General features: G+C 34.2%; 2 protein-coding genes across 2 annotated transcripts; both read right to left on the reverse strand.

The window, feature by feature from the left end:
• Positions 1-2,114: 2,114 nt before the first annotated feature.
• Positions 2,115-5,696, reverse strand: LOC117916441 (putative E3 ubiquitin-protein ligase XBAT31). Its single transcript, XM_034832475.1, has 8 exons — positions 5,376-5,696; positions 5,195-5,254; positions 4,954-5,025; positions 4,740-4,861; positions 4,503-4,643; positions 4,290-4,397; positions 3,665-3,923; positions 2,115-3,086 (listed from the first exon to the last, which is right to left on the reverse strand). Exons 1-8 carry the CDS (start codon positions 5,553-5,555, stop codon positions 2,691-2,693), a joined length of 1,338 nt encoding a protein of 445 aa, XP_034688366.1. The 5' UTR covers positions 5,556-5,696; the 3' UTR covers positions 2,115-2,690.
• A 5,955-nt stretch (positions 5,697-11,651) lies between these two features.
• Positions 11,652-17,580, reverse strand: LOC117915561 (probable protein S-acyltransferase 15). Its single transcript, XM_034831143.1, has 11 exons — positions 17,187-17,580; positions 16,776-16,910; positions 16,234-16,300; positions 16,029-16,125; positions 14,396-14,492; positions 14,127-14,210; positions 12,838-12,878; positions 12,625-12,690; positions 12,445-12,504; positions 12,167-12,218; positions 11,652-12,069 (listed from the first exon to the last, which is right to left on the reverse strand). The coding sequence occupies exons 1-11, from the start codon at positions 17,344-17,346 to the stop codon at positions 11,981-11,983; spliced, it is 948 nt and encodes a 315-aa protein (XP_034687034.1). The 5' UTR covers positions 17,347-17,580; the 3' UTR covers positions 11,652-11,980.
• Positions 17,581-18,219: the final 639 nt, after the last annotated feature.

Here is an 18,219-nt window from a genome sequence, read left to right on the forward strand (position 1 = left end):
AACATACACTCATGAACTGTCCGTGATCGGGTGCCCTTTTGGCGTCGTACGTAAGGGACACGTTACCAAATTGGTGTGATTTTCAAAACTTGTGGTTGAATTCAAAGGGTGGAAATTTTTGTGGATATTTTCTTTATTAAGGATTAAGGATAAAAGATGACCCATTCATGTAGATATTTTGGTCTACATTTCCATAAAATAAGCCCCTCAAATGGTTTTAACTAATTGATAGGATAAATTATGCTTTGGGTTGCTGATAAGTTTGGGCATCATTTTGACTTGTCAAACAACAGTGACAATTCCTATGCCTTACTAATTTTAGTATATTTTTTATACGGTATGGTATGACAAGAGAAAAGTGATTTTTAAAAGTACTTATTATTTTTGATACTTAAATCAAAATGGAATGGTTGAAGCATATGGGCCTCTCATATAAATTATTTAGAATACATTTGGTAGTTATTTTAAAAAATATTTTTAGTATTTTTAACATAAAAATTTTTATTTTACAAATATTAAAAAAAATTCTTAAAATCACTATAAAACGAACTCCTAGATAGTATTTGATAGTGATTATAGAAAATATTTCTAATATTCTTAATACTTGAAAAATGAAAATTTTCAAGTGTTATAAATATTGCTTCTTAAAATCACTATTAAATATACTTTTAATTATCGTGAGTTAAAAGATTCCTTAAAATCCTATTTGAATGAGTTGTTTCGGAAGATAAAAGACTTTTTTCTTAAAGTTACCAAATCCTTGGTCTTAAATAAAGTACTATAAAAAGTTCATCAAGAATGACCGGAAAATTTGGAATGAAAAGTAAAATAAAAAATGGTCAAAGAAATTATAGAATTTTTTATTTTATTTGAATGCATGTTAAAAAGTGAAAGAAAAAAAAAATCAAAATTTTCATTTGTTTGATAATATCTTGAAAAATAGTTTTCAAAACATCAATCTTTCTCAGGAATAATACTCATATGCGAAAAACAATTAATAGAAAACTTCTTAAAATATTTTCTATCTTTTTAATTAATATTCTAAAATTATGTTTGGCTCCCAAAATTTTTTAAGAAAATATAAAGAATTTTTTAAAAAATAAAATAAAATCAAAATCAATAAATTATTTTATATATTTCTTTAAATCTATTTCATTTATTTTCTTTTATTATATAAATATTAAATAATTTTAAAATATATAAAATTTTAATTATATTTTTTTTACGATGAAATTAAACAATATTTTTTTCCATTTTCTTTTAATTTTATTTTATATATATTTTTTTCTCCATTCTCTAATCGCCAACCATCAAAGAGTAATGCTGTTCTTTTCACTTTTTCATTATATTATTTTTAAATAATGATAAAATATGTATTAAATACAAATATTTTTATGTTACCTAATCTCGGAGGTGGAAGAAAGATATGATAAGAGTGGCAAACTCCAGCTCATTGTACGAATATGCATGCCATTCACACAAAGCAGCCGCTTCAATCCCAATTTTTATTAATTTAATAATTTTGGTTTGGTTAAAAACAACTTCATAGATTAGAGCGTGACGAGACCCCTGACCGTGCGAGAAACACTAGTTCAAATTTCAGCCAACTAATCCACATGGAATATGAACTTGAGATGCAGGTGGCAGCATGAAATGTGGGAAGCTGGAAGCATGCGACATGTCCAAACGTGCCGACGTCATAGATAGGATTAGACTTTTAAACTGTGCCATACCCCCCCATGGCTGATGGCCCTCCATGCTCCAGATGGTGGGTCTCCCACTATCATAATTGACTAATATATTAACAAACACTGCACCCCAGATCTGATGGCCCCCCACCCTATACACACCTACTTCTCCATGACTTTTCTCCCATTTATGGCCCCATTTTGTCGTTCACTTTCCACCTGGCCTCAGCTCGTGCATTCACACATACTACACATTTTCTTCTCCGAAATTTGTTTGAATTGCAAGTATTTTTCTAAATAATTTTCCAAGATTTGATAGGAAAACAACGGGAGATGTGAACACTTGACAACCAACACCCAAACATGCTTTTCTTTGGAAGGTACTTTATTGGTCCGTTTGACAAGAAATAAAGATAAAACAAATAATACATGTCAATCTCACACTCCATGATGTCTTGTTTTGCTTTATATATATATTTTTTTGTTTTTTAGAAAAAAGAAAGAGATGAAAGGAGCAGGGTGGAGTGGAGTGGAATGGTCAAACCCCAGAGAACCGTTCATCTCACTCCTCCGTTTTCCAAATTGGGGGTGTTGTGACTTATGACTTGTGACTTGTAACAGTGTAGCAGCCATTGAAGAATGTTGAATTTTCCTTTGAAAAGAGAAAAAGAATGCTTACTATTCAGGTAAACTAACAAGAGGCCCCCCTCTCTCCCTCAAGTTCACCACTGCTCCTTCAATCTCAAGAAAGAAAGAAAGAAAAATGAAATGGAATTACAATAATATGACCCCACATCACCAAAACTTACCAACCGACGCCCCGCAACTCACCTCTTGCTTATTTCCCAAATTTACATAGCAGATGGAGCTCTATCTATATATACGGAATGGGTCCAGGGCCTGCACCCGAATCTTTCATTTTCCTCCCTTTTTTTTTGGATATCAGGGCCGCCAATTATTGATTGCCGGATGGTCTCCTTGGTTAGGAAATGCCATGCAGTATCAAGGCTTATCGATCCACTCATTTTCTGCAGCAATTCTACCAGAGCCCCGGCCACCCATTTTGCTGAATGAGCCCACTGCTGATAAGCCCTTGAAGCTGCTGCTTCCCTCACTTAAGTTTCTGGACTTTCTTGATCTTCTCAGCTTGGAGGAGCTGACATCGCCAATGTCACTGTCAGCTTCATTGTTGGTCTTGATCTTGGCAACTGCCAGTCGTGCAATGCCGCTTCTACAGAAGGGGCAAACTGGGGCAGTTAGGCATGCGGTCGTGGGATTCGGCTTGTTGTGGCAACACAAGGCTAGTGTGCATTGAGCGCACATCTGGTGACCGCAGTCTTGGACTTCAATTGTGCACACCTGATCGAAGCATATGCAGCAAAGCTCTGTTTCACTGGCCTGCAAGATATTATCAAACAATGAACAACTGAGACCTCTTGTTCTTGCAATAATAGACTAACAGAACAGGAGAAGATAATTGGGACCAGGACCAAAGACGATGATTGTCAGAAATTTCTGAATTTCTATATCGAGTTATTTAGTTCATGAGAGGAGTTGGATGTTTAAGCAAAAAGCTAAATTTTGCTCTAGGTCTGAATTCTGACTTAACATGTCACTGAGGAAACAAAGAAACCAAAGTTGAAAACCTGCACCTAAAATTGGGGACCAGAGAGCCAAGGGAAAGAATACCAAACAAGACATGTGCCTTAAATTCAGAACCAGACACAGGAAAAGAATATCGAACAAGGCATAACAGTTAAAAGTGTCCACAAAATTTACACCAGAAGACTCAGTGGGTCCAAATCAAAAGTCAAGAAAGAGAACTAAATAAGGGCAAGCTTGAACAGAACGGCGAGGTTTTGGACATTCACAATCATCCCTTTTCCAAATTTTCGGGAATTTTCTTCTAACAATAGCAAAATTGACATGGAAGATCAAGTTTATACTTTGGTAAGAAGGGAGGGTTGGAATATTACCTCAGAGATATTGTCGTCAACAGCGACATCAGAATGAGATGGAGATGGAAGCAAGTAAGATGTTCCCTTTAAGATGCTCTTCTCCCTCTCCCTGTTTGCCTCCATTAAGGCCTGTTCTAGCAGAGCTTTTGCATCCTGGTTAAGCTCACTGATGAACTTCAAGGGAGATGGCCAAACAAGAGGCTCTGCTGATGTGGGATTCAGTAAGGCTGCACATGCTCCATGCTTGTGCTTAAGAGCAACCACGTACGGTATTCTCCTGCAGAGACCCCACCATGCAACACAAAGTTAAGTTGTAGTTCAAATCCGCAAAAAAACAGAGAGTTGACTCAGAAAAGAAAATGGAAAATCTTCAGTATTTCAAGAAATTGAGAAGCTCCAAAATTAGGATTCATGGAATGCCACTGTTTCAAAGTTTCATAGCCACTTGTCTAGATACAGTGATATCCGTATTAACTCCAGTTACAGTAACCGCAGAAACCTCTTTCATTGATTTGTGCTAAAGGGCAAATTTTATTAAGGGGATCAAGGGTTACAAAAAATCAGTTTTTTTTTGGATTGCCCAAAATTGATGCAAACATAAAGACTCCTGATTTTCAAAATCAAGAAGCAAATCAGACAATACCCTGATGAATCTCTCTGAAGACGATCAGCACCCCAAGCCAGCAATTCCCTGATGCAATCCAGAGACCCTCCTCTGGCTGCCAAATGAAGTGGAGTGCTCCCTGGGCAACTGCAAACAAGAAATTTTAACATTAAACTCTGGCAAAGCCTTGAAACATAAATTCAGGATTATAGCCTTAAACCAAAAACTAAAGAACTTCACTGGATCCATTACCCGTATCCACCAGTGGAAGCACAAACAAGAGCTCCATTATCTAACAGAATATGAACGCAATCGGGCCGTCTTTGACGGGCTGCTAAATGCAAAGGTGTTGCTCCCCTGCCATCTCTTATATTTACAAACCTTGCAAATCCCCTGTGATCAAGTACCGACACATCCAACCATAAAAAAATGGATAAGCTAAATCACTCTACAGATATAAACTGAAGCAAATCAATCCAAAACACACACCACGAATCAGCCACAGGGTTTGAATGGGCAGCAGAAAGTATGGCTTGAAGGCAATCGGAATGGCCGTAATAGGCCGCGTAGTGCAAGCAGGTTCTACCATGCATCGAATCAAACATCAAAACCTGAAAATTTTTCAAGATTCCCATCATCAATTTGTCATTCACGGTTCTGAAAAAAATCAGAAAATCGAGAAAGATATGGGAATTTCACACACATTGGCGCCTGCTTGGAGGAGCTTTTGGACACATGAAATCTTTCCGTGCATTGCAGCAAGCATAAGTGGAGTCTGTATCAGTTACAAACAACAAAATCAAAAGACAATAAAGGGAAGAGAATTGAAGCACAAGATTAAAGAGAAAAAAAAACAAAAAAAAGCAAACCACAAGATCAAGCATTTCCACGTAATGGAGATTTCACACATACAGACAAACATTGCAAGAAAAGAGAAAACCCACTTGCTTGTTGCGATTCAACAAATCGGGACTAATAGATCGATCCAAAATCATGGAAAGAATCTGCAGAACCACAGCAACAAAACCCAAATAAGATAAAATATCAAATCACAACCGAAAAAGGAGAACTTCTTAAGCAAGCACTGATCGCACCTAAAAAATCCAGAAAAACAGAGAAACCCACCTCGATCTGACCATTAGCAGCGGCGATATGAAGAGCAGAGTGGCGATCGTAGACAGTAGTCTGGTGCAAGAGACTGGGGTCTCTCGCCAACAATGACTCAACAGACTCCAAGTCCCCAACCTGAACCGCACTGAACAAGCCATGCTCATGACTCACTCCACAGCTCAGCCCCTGACCCATCTCTCCCTCTCTCTATTTCTTTATTGAGTGGCACTTAAGCCCCCTTCTCCTCCACCTCTAACATGCGCCACCCTCCCAAGAGGTGGCGGTGGTGGTGGTGGTGCTGCTGCAGGAAACTGGTGGCGCCGATGACCAAATGGGAAAGTTCCCATTTATGTAGTTACATTTGAAGGAGAGAGAGAAGACATTGGAGTTTGGAGCTGCCCAGAGTGAGTGCGGGCAGCTGACCGTGTCAGAGTGGGGCAGACCCGGGCACCAGTCAGATATTTTGGGCAATTAGATTCCATATATTACACTTCAATTTCCAACTGCCCTTTCATGTCGCTATCCCTAGTCGCGTCTTCACACCCTCGTCCTTCTTAGTTTCTCCTCCGTCCGATTTCCCTCTCCTTCCTCTCTCACCGTCAGATCACCACCAGTCAAACCATGAGAGTGGTGACATCAGTTTTCTCCGCTTTGGCTGCTTCCACTCCAAAACCGGCCGTAAATTTTGAATTTTTTTTTTTCTCAATTTATATTATATTTCCACAATATTTTAATGCTTTAAATTAAACCATGACCAACCAAAAAAAAAAAAAAAAGCATTTAACAAAATTCCCATTTAAAAAGCATTTAATTAGAGTAACGCTTTCCACCAAAATCTACCACCTTTAAAAGGAAATTGTGGGAAAGAAAAGAAAAATAAAATAAGCCTTTTTTTTTTGGCAAAAAAAGGAAAGAATATAGAACAAATTCATATGATTTTGAATATAGAATTGAAATAAATGCTAGCCATCCCAAAGCTTTACAGATACATTATTGCAAAAGAATCAGTAAAAGGAGACAAACAAAAACTGCAAAGCAAAGGAATCTGTAAATATTGCAATTGGAATACAAACAGATTGCCTTTGTCACAAAAGGCTTGTACAAAAACCTTAGAGAAAAGTAATTATGTCGGATGCCAACAAAATTAAATTAATTTTTAAAAAAAAAAAAAGCACTTTTGCTATTCCACTTTATTTCCCTATTATTTTACAATTTTTTTTAAATAAATTTATTTTATTTTATATGGACCCATGGCATGGTGAATAAGAATAAAATCAAAGGAGTAAAATTAAAGGATTCTTTTTCTTAATGGTAAGCTAAATTTTGTTCTTTGGTTTAGAATCTTAAACAGGTCTAGAGAAAGACCATATGGAGGTAAAGAATATAAGCAGAAAGAAATAAATACAAGCTTTCTTCATATTTTCGTATTTTCTGAATTAAACAATAAAATTAAAATGTCATGTGGCAGTGTGGGCCACAAAGTTCCTAAACTTTATGGTAAAACATATACAATATGGTGCCTTGCATTTTTCCTCCTTTATTGGGAAACTGGACCGTTTTTCTGAATGTCACGCAATGGACAATTTTGTACTGGGAAGATGGGTGGTGAATTGCAGTGAAGCGAGGGCATTTCTGGCAATATAAATGGGCACATAATTATCTGTACTCTGAAATGAGTAGGGCCATATTTTCTTTGTTTTATGAGATATTGGTGAAAAATCTTGCATCAAGTTGGAGTTGATGTTAGTTTAAGGGGACAAGGTGTCGGTGCTTGTAATTTGGTACATTTTGTGACATAAAAAAAATAATTTGGGATGGACTTAGCATTATTATAATTATAGAGTGGGGGGCATGGGTTTTTTGGATTAGAGTTGGCCAACAAGGCCACATGGTTGATGATGTAAGTTAGGGCATGGCTCATTCAATGTCAGTCCAATTATCAATTCCTTAATGCTAACAATTATTTCAATATTGGGTCTTTACTGTTCATTCCATCTTGGGAACTAGTTTGGATGCTTTTGTAGATGATTTTTATGTGATTTTTAATAATTTTTTTATCTTAAATATATTAATAGTAAAATAATTTATATTTATATATATATTTAAAAAAACTCAATTTTTTAAATCAGTATTATCTTTATTTATTTAAAAATAATTTAAAATAGTCGTATTTTTCAATGAGTCATCTAATTATTATTTAAAATACTAATTTTATTTGTCATATCATTAATATCAATCGACAACAAGACCCTTCCATATAAATGTTTTTTATTTATTTTAAAATTTATTATTATTATTATTTCCTAACAAGTGTTTGTGAAATAATAATAATAAATTTAAAAAGATAAAAAACATTTAGTTTAGTTGGTTGATGACATGGCAAATAAAATTGACATTTTAGATAATAATTAGACGATTTATTAAAAGGTATATGTATTTTTAATTATTTTTAAATAAATAAAGATAATATTAATTAAAAATTTTAAGGTTCTTTTTTCATATATTTTCAAAATCAAAACCTTTTTTTTTTTAATAAATAATAAGAATTTAACTTGAAAAATATTAAAGGCTGGGAATGTTTTCAAAAATAACTTTTCAAAAATAGTTTTTGAAAACAATTGGTTATAAGATTCAAAAAAATATCTCTTAGGGTCGTCTCAACAGGCTCCCACCACCGTCTTAAGGCAAAATAGTGAATAATGAGAGGGTAAAGAAAAGTCAAAAAACATTTGGTACAAATGGTTAAGGTTGTTGACACCACATTTTATTTTATTTTTGGGGAATAAAAAAAGGAAAATATCTTAAGAGTGGAAAGCTAAGACATCATTTAGATGATCACTTGTTTTGTGGGTTCCATCTAGAAATTCTAGGTGTCCAAATCTAATAATATGGTTGAAATGGTCTTGGGATGACCATTGAAATTGAAGGGTGGACTTCATGGTATGACCCCATCTCCTGCAAATGGGGGGTTAAGGGTTTATTCCCAAACACCCATCAATGGTCATAAAGAAAAGATAAGATGGAATGAGAATATGGTCTTCTATTCGCCTATTCTACTTCATCTTCTCATGAGTCACAGCCATTGCTTCATAAAAATATTCTTCTTCTTCTTCTTATTATTATTTGGTAACATAGGAGACTCCTGCATCCATGATTGGACACTTCGAATTTTAGAACAGGATAAATATATTAAAATAAATTTTTTATCACAACCATTTCACCTAAATTAATAATAATAATAATAAATGTCTCGTAATATATAAAAGTTCTTTTTTTGTCTTGCATTTTCGCAAATCTTTTTTTATGAATTAATATATGTAAATATTATTCACTCTTAAATCTATTTGTAAATAATTAAAATAATTTTTTTAAAGGTAAATAAGAATTTGTATTAGTAAAACTTGAAAAAGTAAAAAAGAAAATACACACAAAGTATATAAAGAACACTCAAGAAGTTGGATAAAAAGAAAGACAAAAAATATTTTTCCTAACTAGACAAAAAGTCATTATAAAATCAATTATTGACAAGTAATGATCATCTTAATGTACCATATCTCAATTCACAAAAATATACAAAAAAAAAAAAAAATTTAAAGCTCGTTTGAATCTTTCAATATCATTAAACACTCTTTCATTTATTTCATTCCATAAAGTTCACATTAAGTAAAAGGGATAGCCCTCCAAGCTTTCTCCCTTTCTCTTACTTACAAAAACTTTATGTCAATCAATCAAATTCCTTTTAATTGAGGAATGTACCCATCGCACATCAAATAGAGAGAAACAAATATCCTTAAACCGACTATGTATATACGTATCACTCTTCTCAAAAAGGTGGTAATGCATATCTAATGGAAAACACTCAATCATCACACCAATAATATGATAAAATTGAACTAAAATGATCATATATATGAAATACTTTTAGTATAAAGTCCTTATTTATGAACATTAGCCAAATCAATGCAATGACCAATAACATGAATGAATTTTCCGTGCAAGAAAGATGAGGGATGCAATTTGTTCAAATCAACTCACGAAAAATCAACTCAACAATCAAGTCAATTATAGTATATATATTATCGGATAAGTATATCTAATAGAAAAAACTCAACCATCATATGAACAATATCATATGACAAAATTGAATTAAATCGTCACATACATGAAATACTGTTAGTAGAAGGTCCTCATCCATGAGCATTAGTGAAATTGATGCAGTGCCCAATAACATGAATGGGTTTTCCGTGCAAGAAAGATGAGGGATGTGACTTATTCAAATCAATTCATTAAAAATCATGCCAATTGTAGCTTTTGGTTTGCTTAAACTCATCAATTTAGGTAGTTGTTATCATGTCTATGGGCCCCCAAAAGCATGAAAATCAAGCACGATGCTTATGTCACACGCAGATTTTTTCCTGGGTCCTCCCCATTGGTCCCATCAAATAGTACATTAATTAGACTAAAATTTATAACAAAATTATATCACATTTTAATCCATAACTTCTGATATATTATAATGTATCTTCTAGGTCTTGACTAGGCTGTCTTTCTCAAGGTGAGCTTCTAAAAATAGAAAACCCTCCAAATGTAATACTAATATATGGCTTCATGATTCAGCAACTTTGTTCTTTAGAAGCCATACGAATGTTATAGAGCCTTTAAAGTTGAAACTTCCTCTCACTGATTGTCTCAGTCAATTATTGTTTCAAGGGTCCACTCTGTGGTCACCCTTTTTTTTTATCATCAGTCTAATTATTGCTTCAAGGCTCCACCCTCGAAAAAACTTCTAACTTCACAGTAGTAACTCACTCCTCTTTTTCCTTGTTCACCCACAAGTGGTGTCTTGCAGTTAAGTCTTTCCTTTATAAGTCAAGATGGTTTCTTCAAGCAGTAGAAGAAGAGACGTCTTGAGCTTGAATTATGAGGTCAGACCCTATTAAAGATCACTGATAGATTTGAAATGCTTGTTTTCAGTAGTTGTCAGAAGACCCTGAACATATCGGTGAGTAGGTGGGCACACCAACATGGTAGTAAGTTTCTAAAACATGATACAAAATAATTTTATTAACGCCAACTTAAAACTTATGTCTTATTATTTTTCTTTTATCTGGGTTTTTTTATTATTAAATTATTTAAATTTAATTATGTATATCATTTATTCAGATTTGGAGTTTGGTACGTTGTCGATTGAGTCTTTACTTAAAAAGAAGTAATGAGACTCTTCTTCAATCATGCTTTGACATACAATGAAATAATGAAACATGGATGGATAAATGGTTGAAGCATTCGGCAAAATCAATTATTACCCACAAGGGATTATAAGTTTATAACAGATGATAAGAGGATGAGTTAATGGACACCAATGGGAGAGATGGGGCCCGATACATTAACGCAGTGGACTTTTCGGCTGCAGCTCCCATTTCTAGGAATCTGCAAGCCCAAGGTTGAGAAAAAAGGGGGCCCAGACCTCAATCCCTCCTAAATTGAGTAGCGTGAGCCGCGCCCCAATTGCAGCCTTTCAGATGTGCAGACGGCAGAAACTGGCAATTTGATGAGAAAGGAAGTCTAGCTGTTCATGATTTTATTCCTATACTTGATTTTGGAGCTGGGCTTTGTAGACTGCGACCCGATTTAGAATATAGAGCCCCAAGGTGTACTTGTACAGGCTTTTGGAGTCAATCAAATATAATATGTAAGATCTCACACGCATATATCATATCTGGGTTTGGATGATGTCTTCATTATGATTTGAGTCACATAGTGGGAAAATTGAAGACATGGGCGGAGAGAGAAACAGAGTTGAAAGCATTGAGAATGGCAGATGGTGATCAAGGTGGCAGGAGGTTAAAGAAAGTGGTTAGACTAGAATGTTATATTCTCAATTAAGGGGTTGTGGTTGGGCATTTTAATTTAGGTCCCAGTAAAAGCAATGAGGCAAAGTCCTCATTGGAGGGAGGAAGGATTTTGTAAGGATTGACTCTCAGTTCAATATGTTGTTACAACTTTAAAATATGTTTACATAATTAATAACAATCATAGTTAGGAGCATCCCATTATATATATTCAGGAACTTTTTCTTCTAATCGATGCGGTATAGTGGATAAAAATTAAGAAGATATAAAGGGATTCATTGCTAAAAGATGGTGCTACACTTACAGGCGTATGATGTTCCGTGAAATCCTCAACTGCATGTCTGCAGGCATGGTTACATTATTGCATACACATAATATGGCCTTAACATGAATATGGTAATAAGCCCAAATAGAGATCCATCTGCTAAATCAGAGCTGATAATCACAAAGGTTAATACCGTCTTCACTCAGAGGAACTATACATGGGTTATCAACACCAACTTCTGCTAATTATGTCTACCAAGAGTCATTCAAGTTACCATTGGTATATAATGAAATTGATAATTTTACAACAGCCAATACATTTCCATTCAAAATGGTTGTTTTTGAAATCCTGTCAGTTAAATGGCTCTCCTGTATCCCAACTCTAGAATCTGGTGAGTGCAAGTATTTGTACTTCCCTTTAGTTGAAGGTATAGCCACCAAGAAAGATGCAGAGAAGACACAACCATGTAAAAGGTCAGAAATTAATTGATGAAAGATATAGCTCTATTCTTCTGATGCCAGGAAATCCTTCATGTTGCAAAAAACACCCTTGTTGTATGGATTTCTGAACCTTCTCCCTTCAGAGCTTAGCCCTGAGCAAGAAGAATCATTATTGACAACCAAATTTGAAACAAGTGATTATAGATGAAATCACCAAAGAAAAATAGTAGTGATGCGTAACTAGTTTACCTGGTTGGGTTGGAATAATAATTTGGAACTCTGGATACTTCTTCCAGTTTATCTGACAGAAAAAAAGAAGAAAAAAACAATTTCTAAGTTCATGGATAAATTGTAAGAATGGAGAGTTTGAACAGACTCCACTTGTTAAGGGCCTCTTTTACCCTCCAGGATAGAATGGAGAGGGACAGAACTCATGGAAGGAATATAACAAGAAGTTCCACCTATTAAATGTTTACCGATAACTCTCTCTCTCTCTCTCACCACACACATTTCTTTTAGCAACTTACCCACTCATCAGTTCTGATGTTGACACATACACAATATATATGCCATGTCAGGAACACCCCCTAAAAATCACCAAGGTTGATCTTGTTAGATAATCAAACATCTTGTTATTTGACCATTTCTTGCATCTGCATCTTTCAAAATATAGCAGAAATGACAACCAGTTAAAAACACTACAAAACCTGCCATAGCACTTGGAGAAGACAGAATAGCATTGTGCTGATAACCAAATTCTCAGACAGGCTAGTCTGCATAAAATAAAATATAAATATATCAAGCATTGCGGAGATTCGGATTGCTGAAAAACAAGTTTGTACAAGGCTAATAGTATTCTAAAGCTACAATGTCCAAAGAAGTAGTGATTTAACAGAATCACCTTGAGTGAAACGACATACCTCCTGTCCAGTTTCATCCATTTTTTGGAATTTTGTGGCAACTGAAGTCCAATAAAAAATAAACAAAATAAAAATTGTGACAAGGAAAAGCATTCCTTAAAAACAAAGACATGGAAATAGAAATCAGATGATTGGGTCCAATAGGATCTTGAATGTCAAATCATATCCATAGTTTAACAGGTGGGGCAAGTATAGAAGTCCAAGAATGAAACAACTAATGTGCTAAGAATCTTATAAGGTAATTAAAAATTAGATAGCAATTATTAGAAGCTTCATCAAAATATAGATTCAAATGTCAACAGGTGGAAAATTTGAAGTGCAGGGAAAAAACATAATGGTTTTCTTTTATTTCTAAGTAATTTGGTTCAGAATACCTGCACAGATGTTTTCTTATATGCATTTAACAAAATCCAATGCAGATTCTAACATTGTAAAGTGCTGTTTAACTCAGTGGAAGGGTGGTTAGGAAAATGCAAAGTTTATGTGCCTAAATATATCCTTCTTTTGATTTGGAATTTTCTTGTGGAATCCAGATATTTGATTGGGAATGTTTCTTAATTTCTTTTTCTGGGGATCTTTTGTTGTGTGCTTTCTATTTTGACTAGACAGAGTTTGAGTATGAATTGTATTTTTTCTTGGATTCCCAAATTTGTCTTTATGAGATCATGTCCAAAAATTTTAAATTATAGAACTTTAATTCTAGGTATTTATGTTTTCTTATCAAGTGTTCATGACAAAATTGAAACTTTACTTGCATCACAGGTATCCGAACGTCATCTTCTGGTTGAAACTATGCTAGACTAATTTTTATTATTTAAAAAAGACAATGATTTCTTTATTTTAAACATTATACTGGTGCCACTACAAGCCAAAATAATCACTATATGATGGGACGACTAGGTACCATCTTCAGAAAAAAAGAAAAGAAAAGAAGTATTAAACTGAAAAGTTATTTGGGAGTGAAGAATGTCGAAAATGTATTATTAATCATTTTTGCTTGAGACCCAGAAACTCCAATAAATCTGATTGTTTCATTTGCTCCTTGTGACTGTTGAGTCTGTTTTATTCAAACATTATCATTGCCTGTTTGAGCACTGCCAATTCTTTATGATTCAAGACATTATAACCAACTACAACTAAGGTATCATATTAGAGATTATCCATTAAGAAAATAAGTGTGTAATGGAAAGACAGACCATCACCAACATATTTGGTCATACACAAAATATGTCGGGTGTTCTTTCTGTGATTTAAGATCAACAAACAAGTGTGAAGGAGTCTGAACTTACACTTGAATGAGTCCATTATGTATGAAGCCTCAGTGATAACAAAGCCAATGAGAAGAACCATGAAGAGAACATGGTTCTTTTGTCCTGCATATCCAAATAATAAAGTTCATTGTCTACTAAGGTATATGAACCAGTAAGGTATGAAAAAATACTAACAAGGTTTAGAACCAATTGCAAGGCAAAGATAATGCAACATGGAAAGAAAAATTTAACAAGATTAATGTTAGTTCACAAGAAAATAGTGTACTCCTGACATGAATTGTAGTTACCTATACAGTTCCCAAATGCAGGACAATGGTGGTCAAATCCCTTTACATATGCCTTGCAGCTCTTACAGTATCTCACCCTCCTTGATGAGAAAGAACCCTGTGCAAGAACCATTGAGGCAATTTTAAGAATTAAGAAACAGCCCAGTATAAAGCCCATTGAAACATCTAACAATTCAAGAAGAAAATTGACTCAAAATTCTGGAGTCAGGAAAATTAAGAAGTACAGATAAACAAAAAAATATTCCAATAATCAATCTAAAGAAGGTAACATTAAATGGCGATTGAAATCGACCTTATGTCATTTCTTTTCTTTGCTTCAGCAGCTGGGTCATTGTTGAGAGGCAGATTAAAACTGATGCCAGATTTATGTAACCAGATGATTAACAAGTGTTAAGTGTATTAAACAAGCACCCATACTGTGTACAAACATCTCGTATGCCAAATATTTACTCAACAAGATGGGAGCATAGGAAGTTTACTAATTTTGTTAAAATCCTCCATATAAGCTTACAGACTCTTTTGAAAATTTCCTGGTGGAACCATACATATAGACATGCATATATCTTACAAAAAGGTGTTAAGTTAACAATAATACTAATAGGGAACCATTTCACTCAATTTGCTCATTCTAGCATATCAACAGTATGCAACAATTAACCTCTCAAACATCCATATAAGTAACCTATTATAGCGGTTGTAACTTTAAACCATATGGTAAACAAACGGGTAATAAATATAAATGACACCAGTGAGGGAAAGATGACACTTCCTAAACTCCAACAAAAACCAGGTCATACCAGGGAAAGAAAAGAAAACTACATGTCGCTCAAACAGGAAGATGCCAGTATTGAAGAAAAAATAAGAGAAGGATGACTCCAGGAAATCAGAATGAATGAAATGAAATGCAAATCAAAACACTGGCGGAGCCAGGATATGCCCAGAGGGGGCAAGTGCCCCCTCTGAAAAACTAAATTCCCACCAAGCTATCAGATTTAAAGGGAAAAAGAGGCTTAACAACTAAGCCAAATTTACATCTTTAAATCACATTGCCCCCCCTGAAATGAATTTTTTCTATTTTGCACCAAACCCCAACCCCCCTGCCCTACATTTCTGGCCCTGCCAGTGAACCAAAATATTTCTTTTGAAAACAAAATAAGAGAAGGATGACACCAGGAAATCAGAATGAATGAAATGAAATGCAAATCAAAATGTTTCTTCTCTTTTCCATCAAACCTTCTGCAAGCATGGAAAGAAAACATTTCAGACTATATTGCCATTCAAACCTTCTGCATGCAACATTGGCAAACAATAATAATTGACGACAATCAAATTCAGCTATATCATGAACATTGAAATTAAGACAATTGTTATGGCAAAAGACAACATGCAAAATCCATCTTTCAAGATCATGTAGACCTAGCTAAATTTGAATGGCAATATGAATGAACAAGATAGAGAAACTATTACATTCTTAAGAATCTAAAACAAGAAAAGGATAAAAATAAGATTACTTCAGTTGGGTGTTCATGGCATGTGCCACCTGTTAAAGTTTTCAATATCTGCCCAAGTGAATAGCTAAAGATGATTAAGCATATCATATTGTATAACTGGGGAGCGGGATCAACTTTACAACCTCAAAATGGGCTTCATCTTCAGAAAATGAATCTTCAGCATGATTGTCTGAACACGAAGATCTGCTTGTAACAAAACCCGGATCACTTGATAGGATACTGTCAACATGAAAATGTGTATTAGTTTAAAGCACACATAACCATTTGCTTTCTGTAGTGCAATCAGATCAAGAAGGTGACACTTGAAAGGTGTGAATTAAAACTTACCTATACAGACCAATGATGAGCATGACGACCTCTCCATTCAATACAATACCCATTAGAGGTGAAATGACTGCAAATCAAGCCAAATTCAAAGTGGTAAGCTTGCAAGAAAGTCATCTGCATGTTAAAACTTAAAACGACTCACTCCCATTGGTCATAAAATATTATCCTTTTCCATTGAGTGCTATTAGCACATAGGAGGTTTCATATATTGTCAAGAAACCTTGAACATGAAGGAGACTATGATTCATTGAAAAAATGGAAGCTGAAAAAATATTAGTGATGATGAAACTCTATATTTGAAATCTGTAAATACTGGTTAACTTGACTAAATTAATCATTTGTTGATTGAACATCTAAGCATTGACTAGATAACTAATTCTGCCCTATGATTACTATTTCTCATACATTTAAAAGGGCAAAGTTTTTCTTCCTATCTGCATTGTCAGACAATTTGCTTCAACAATTGAGAAAGACAATTAATTCCAGACCCAAATGATAAAAATCTTAGAAATGATAGCAATATAAAGGAAGATTAGTGGCACCTTTTCGAAGGATCACAATGTAAACACCCCAAATAAACAATAAATTGAAGAAGACGAAAGCAGGAGCCGATGCATAAACTCCAAGAAACCGCCGGCAGCATCTTCCGGTACCCAAAAGTACTAGCAGTAAGAGAGCTGCAAAAACATCCACTTCAATTTCAGACCAAATAACTCCATAGATTGTGTAGTAGCCTAGAAAATTATAAGTCCTAAAAGGATAATAAATTTGAAGCCTTACAATTTCTACTGTTTGGTTTGTTGGAGACCTAAAGTCTCCAGTTAAATCATCAAAGTAGCTGAAAGTTGCTTACATGAGTCGTGTAATCAATGGAAAATATATATATAAGGTCTCAGTTTCCTTTTATTTTCCTTAGGTTTATCAGCAACCAAACGGACAATTTTCAACCGTACCTGAGAGTGGAAGTTGAATGAGAAGAGAGGAGGCAGCGAAGAAGCGAGGAACAATAGATAGGGCAAACTGAGTGAGGAAGACGAAGATACAGGAGATCATACAACGACCAATCAACTTCAACGAAATTCTCATGCTCTTCTGATCATCTAACACTAACATCACCAGCGCCACTAGTCATTCATTCAAAACGGATAGGTTATCGATGAGATGCGGACTTCGAATCTTCTTCCTCCATTTTCTCGCAAGCCAAACAAGTTCGGGTAAATTAGACCCAAAAAAAAAAATCAGTTTCCGTAGTCTGTCCTAACAGGCTGTAGGAGCCCAGTGATCAAAAGCTGGATTGGAAATTAGAATTGGGTTTAGGCTAGCAGATCCAGGTCATCAGGCCCTCTCTCAGTGAGGCCCTAAGTCACATCCTAGCGAGTGGAATTTGGGCCTTTCTCAAAGTAACAGGTTTCGCTCCTCCATTTCAAATTTCTTTTTCCTTCTTCACCGCTTTGCAACGACTTAAATTAAAGGATTCGTCCGTAGAAATCTTTGTTTTATGAAAAGAAAGATAAAAATAGAATAAAAGCTCACTGAAAATTTTAAAATTTATAGACTTTGCTTTTCTCTTAGATTCAGTGATTTTTTAAATAATTTTTATAATTAAGTGATTCCAAATTTATATTTTATTTAAAAATGAGTGCAATTATTATTATTATTATTATTTTAATATAAGAAGGATGTTGAATTCTTTCATGATTATGATTAAAATGAATAATTCGATGAGATTGGTTTTTGTTCTAGTGAGTATTTGACAAATTAATTTGATAATTTAATTTAAGTCATTAAGTAAATCACATAAATTTAATAAAATAGTTTAATAATATAATTTAAGATAAAAATAATAATTTTAAATAATAAATAAAAATAATTAATTTATTCTTATTCTTAAGTCTATATCTTTATTTTATTTTTTTAATCTCATTTACCTTAATTACTTTTATAATCTTTTGTTACTTGAACTCAATTATTATTTGATTTTTTTAT

This window comes from Vitis riparia, chromosome 6 (genome assembly GCF_004353265.1).
Source record: "Vitis riparia cultivar Riparia Gloire de Montpellier isolate 1030 chromosome 6, EGFV_Vit.rip_1.0, whole genome shotgun sequence".
In the NCBI taxonomy this organism is placed as follows: domain Eukaryota; kingdom Viridiplantae; phylum Streptophyta; class Magnoliopsida; order Vitales; family Vitaceae; genus Vitis; species Vitis riparia.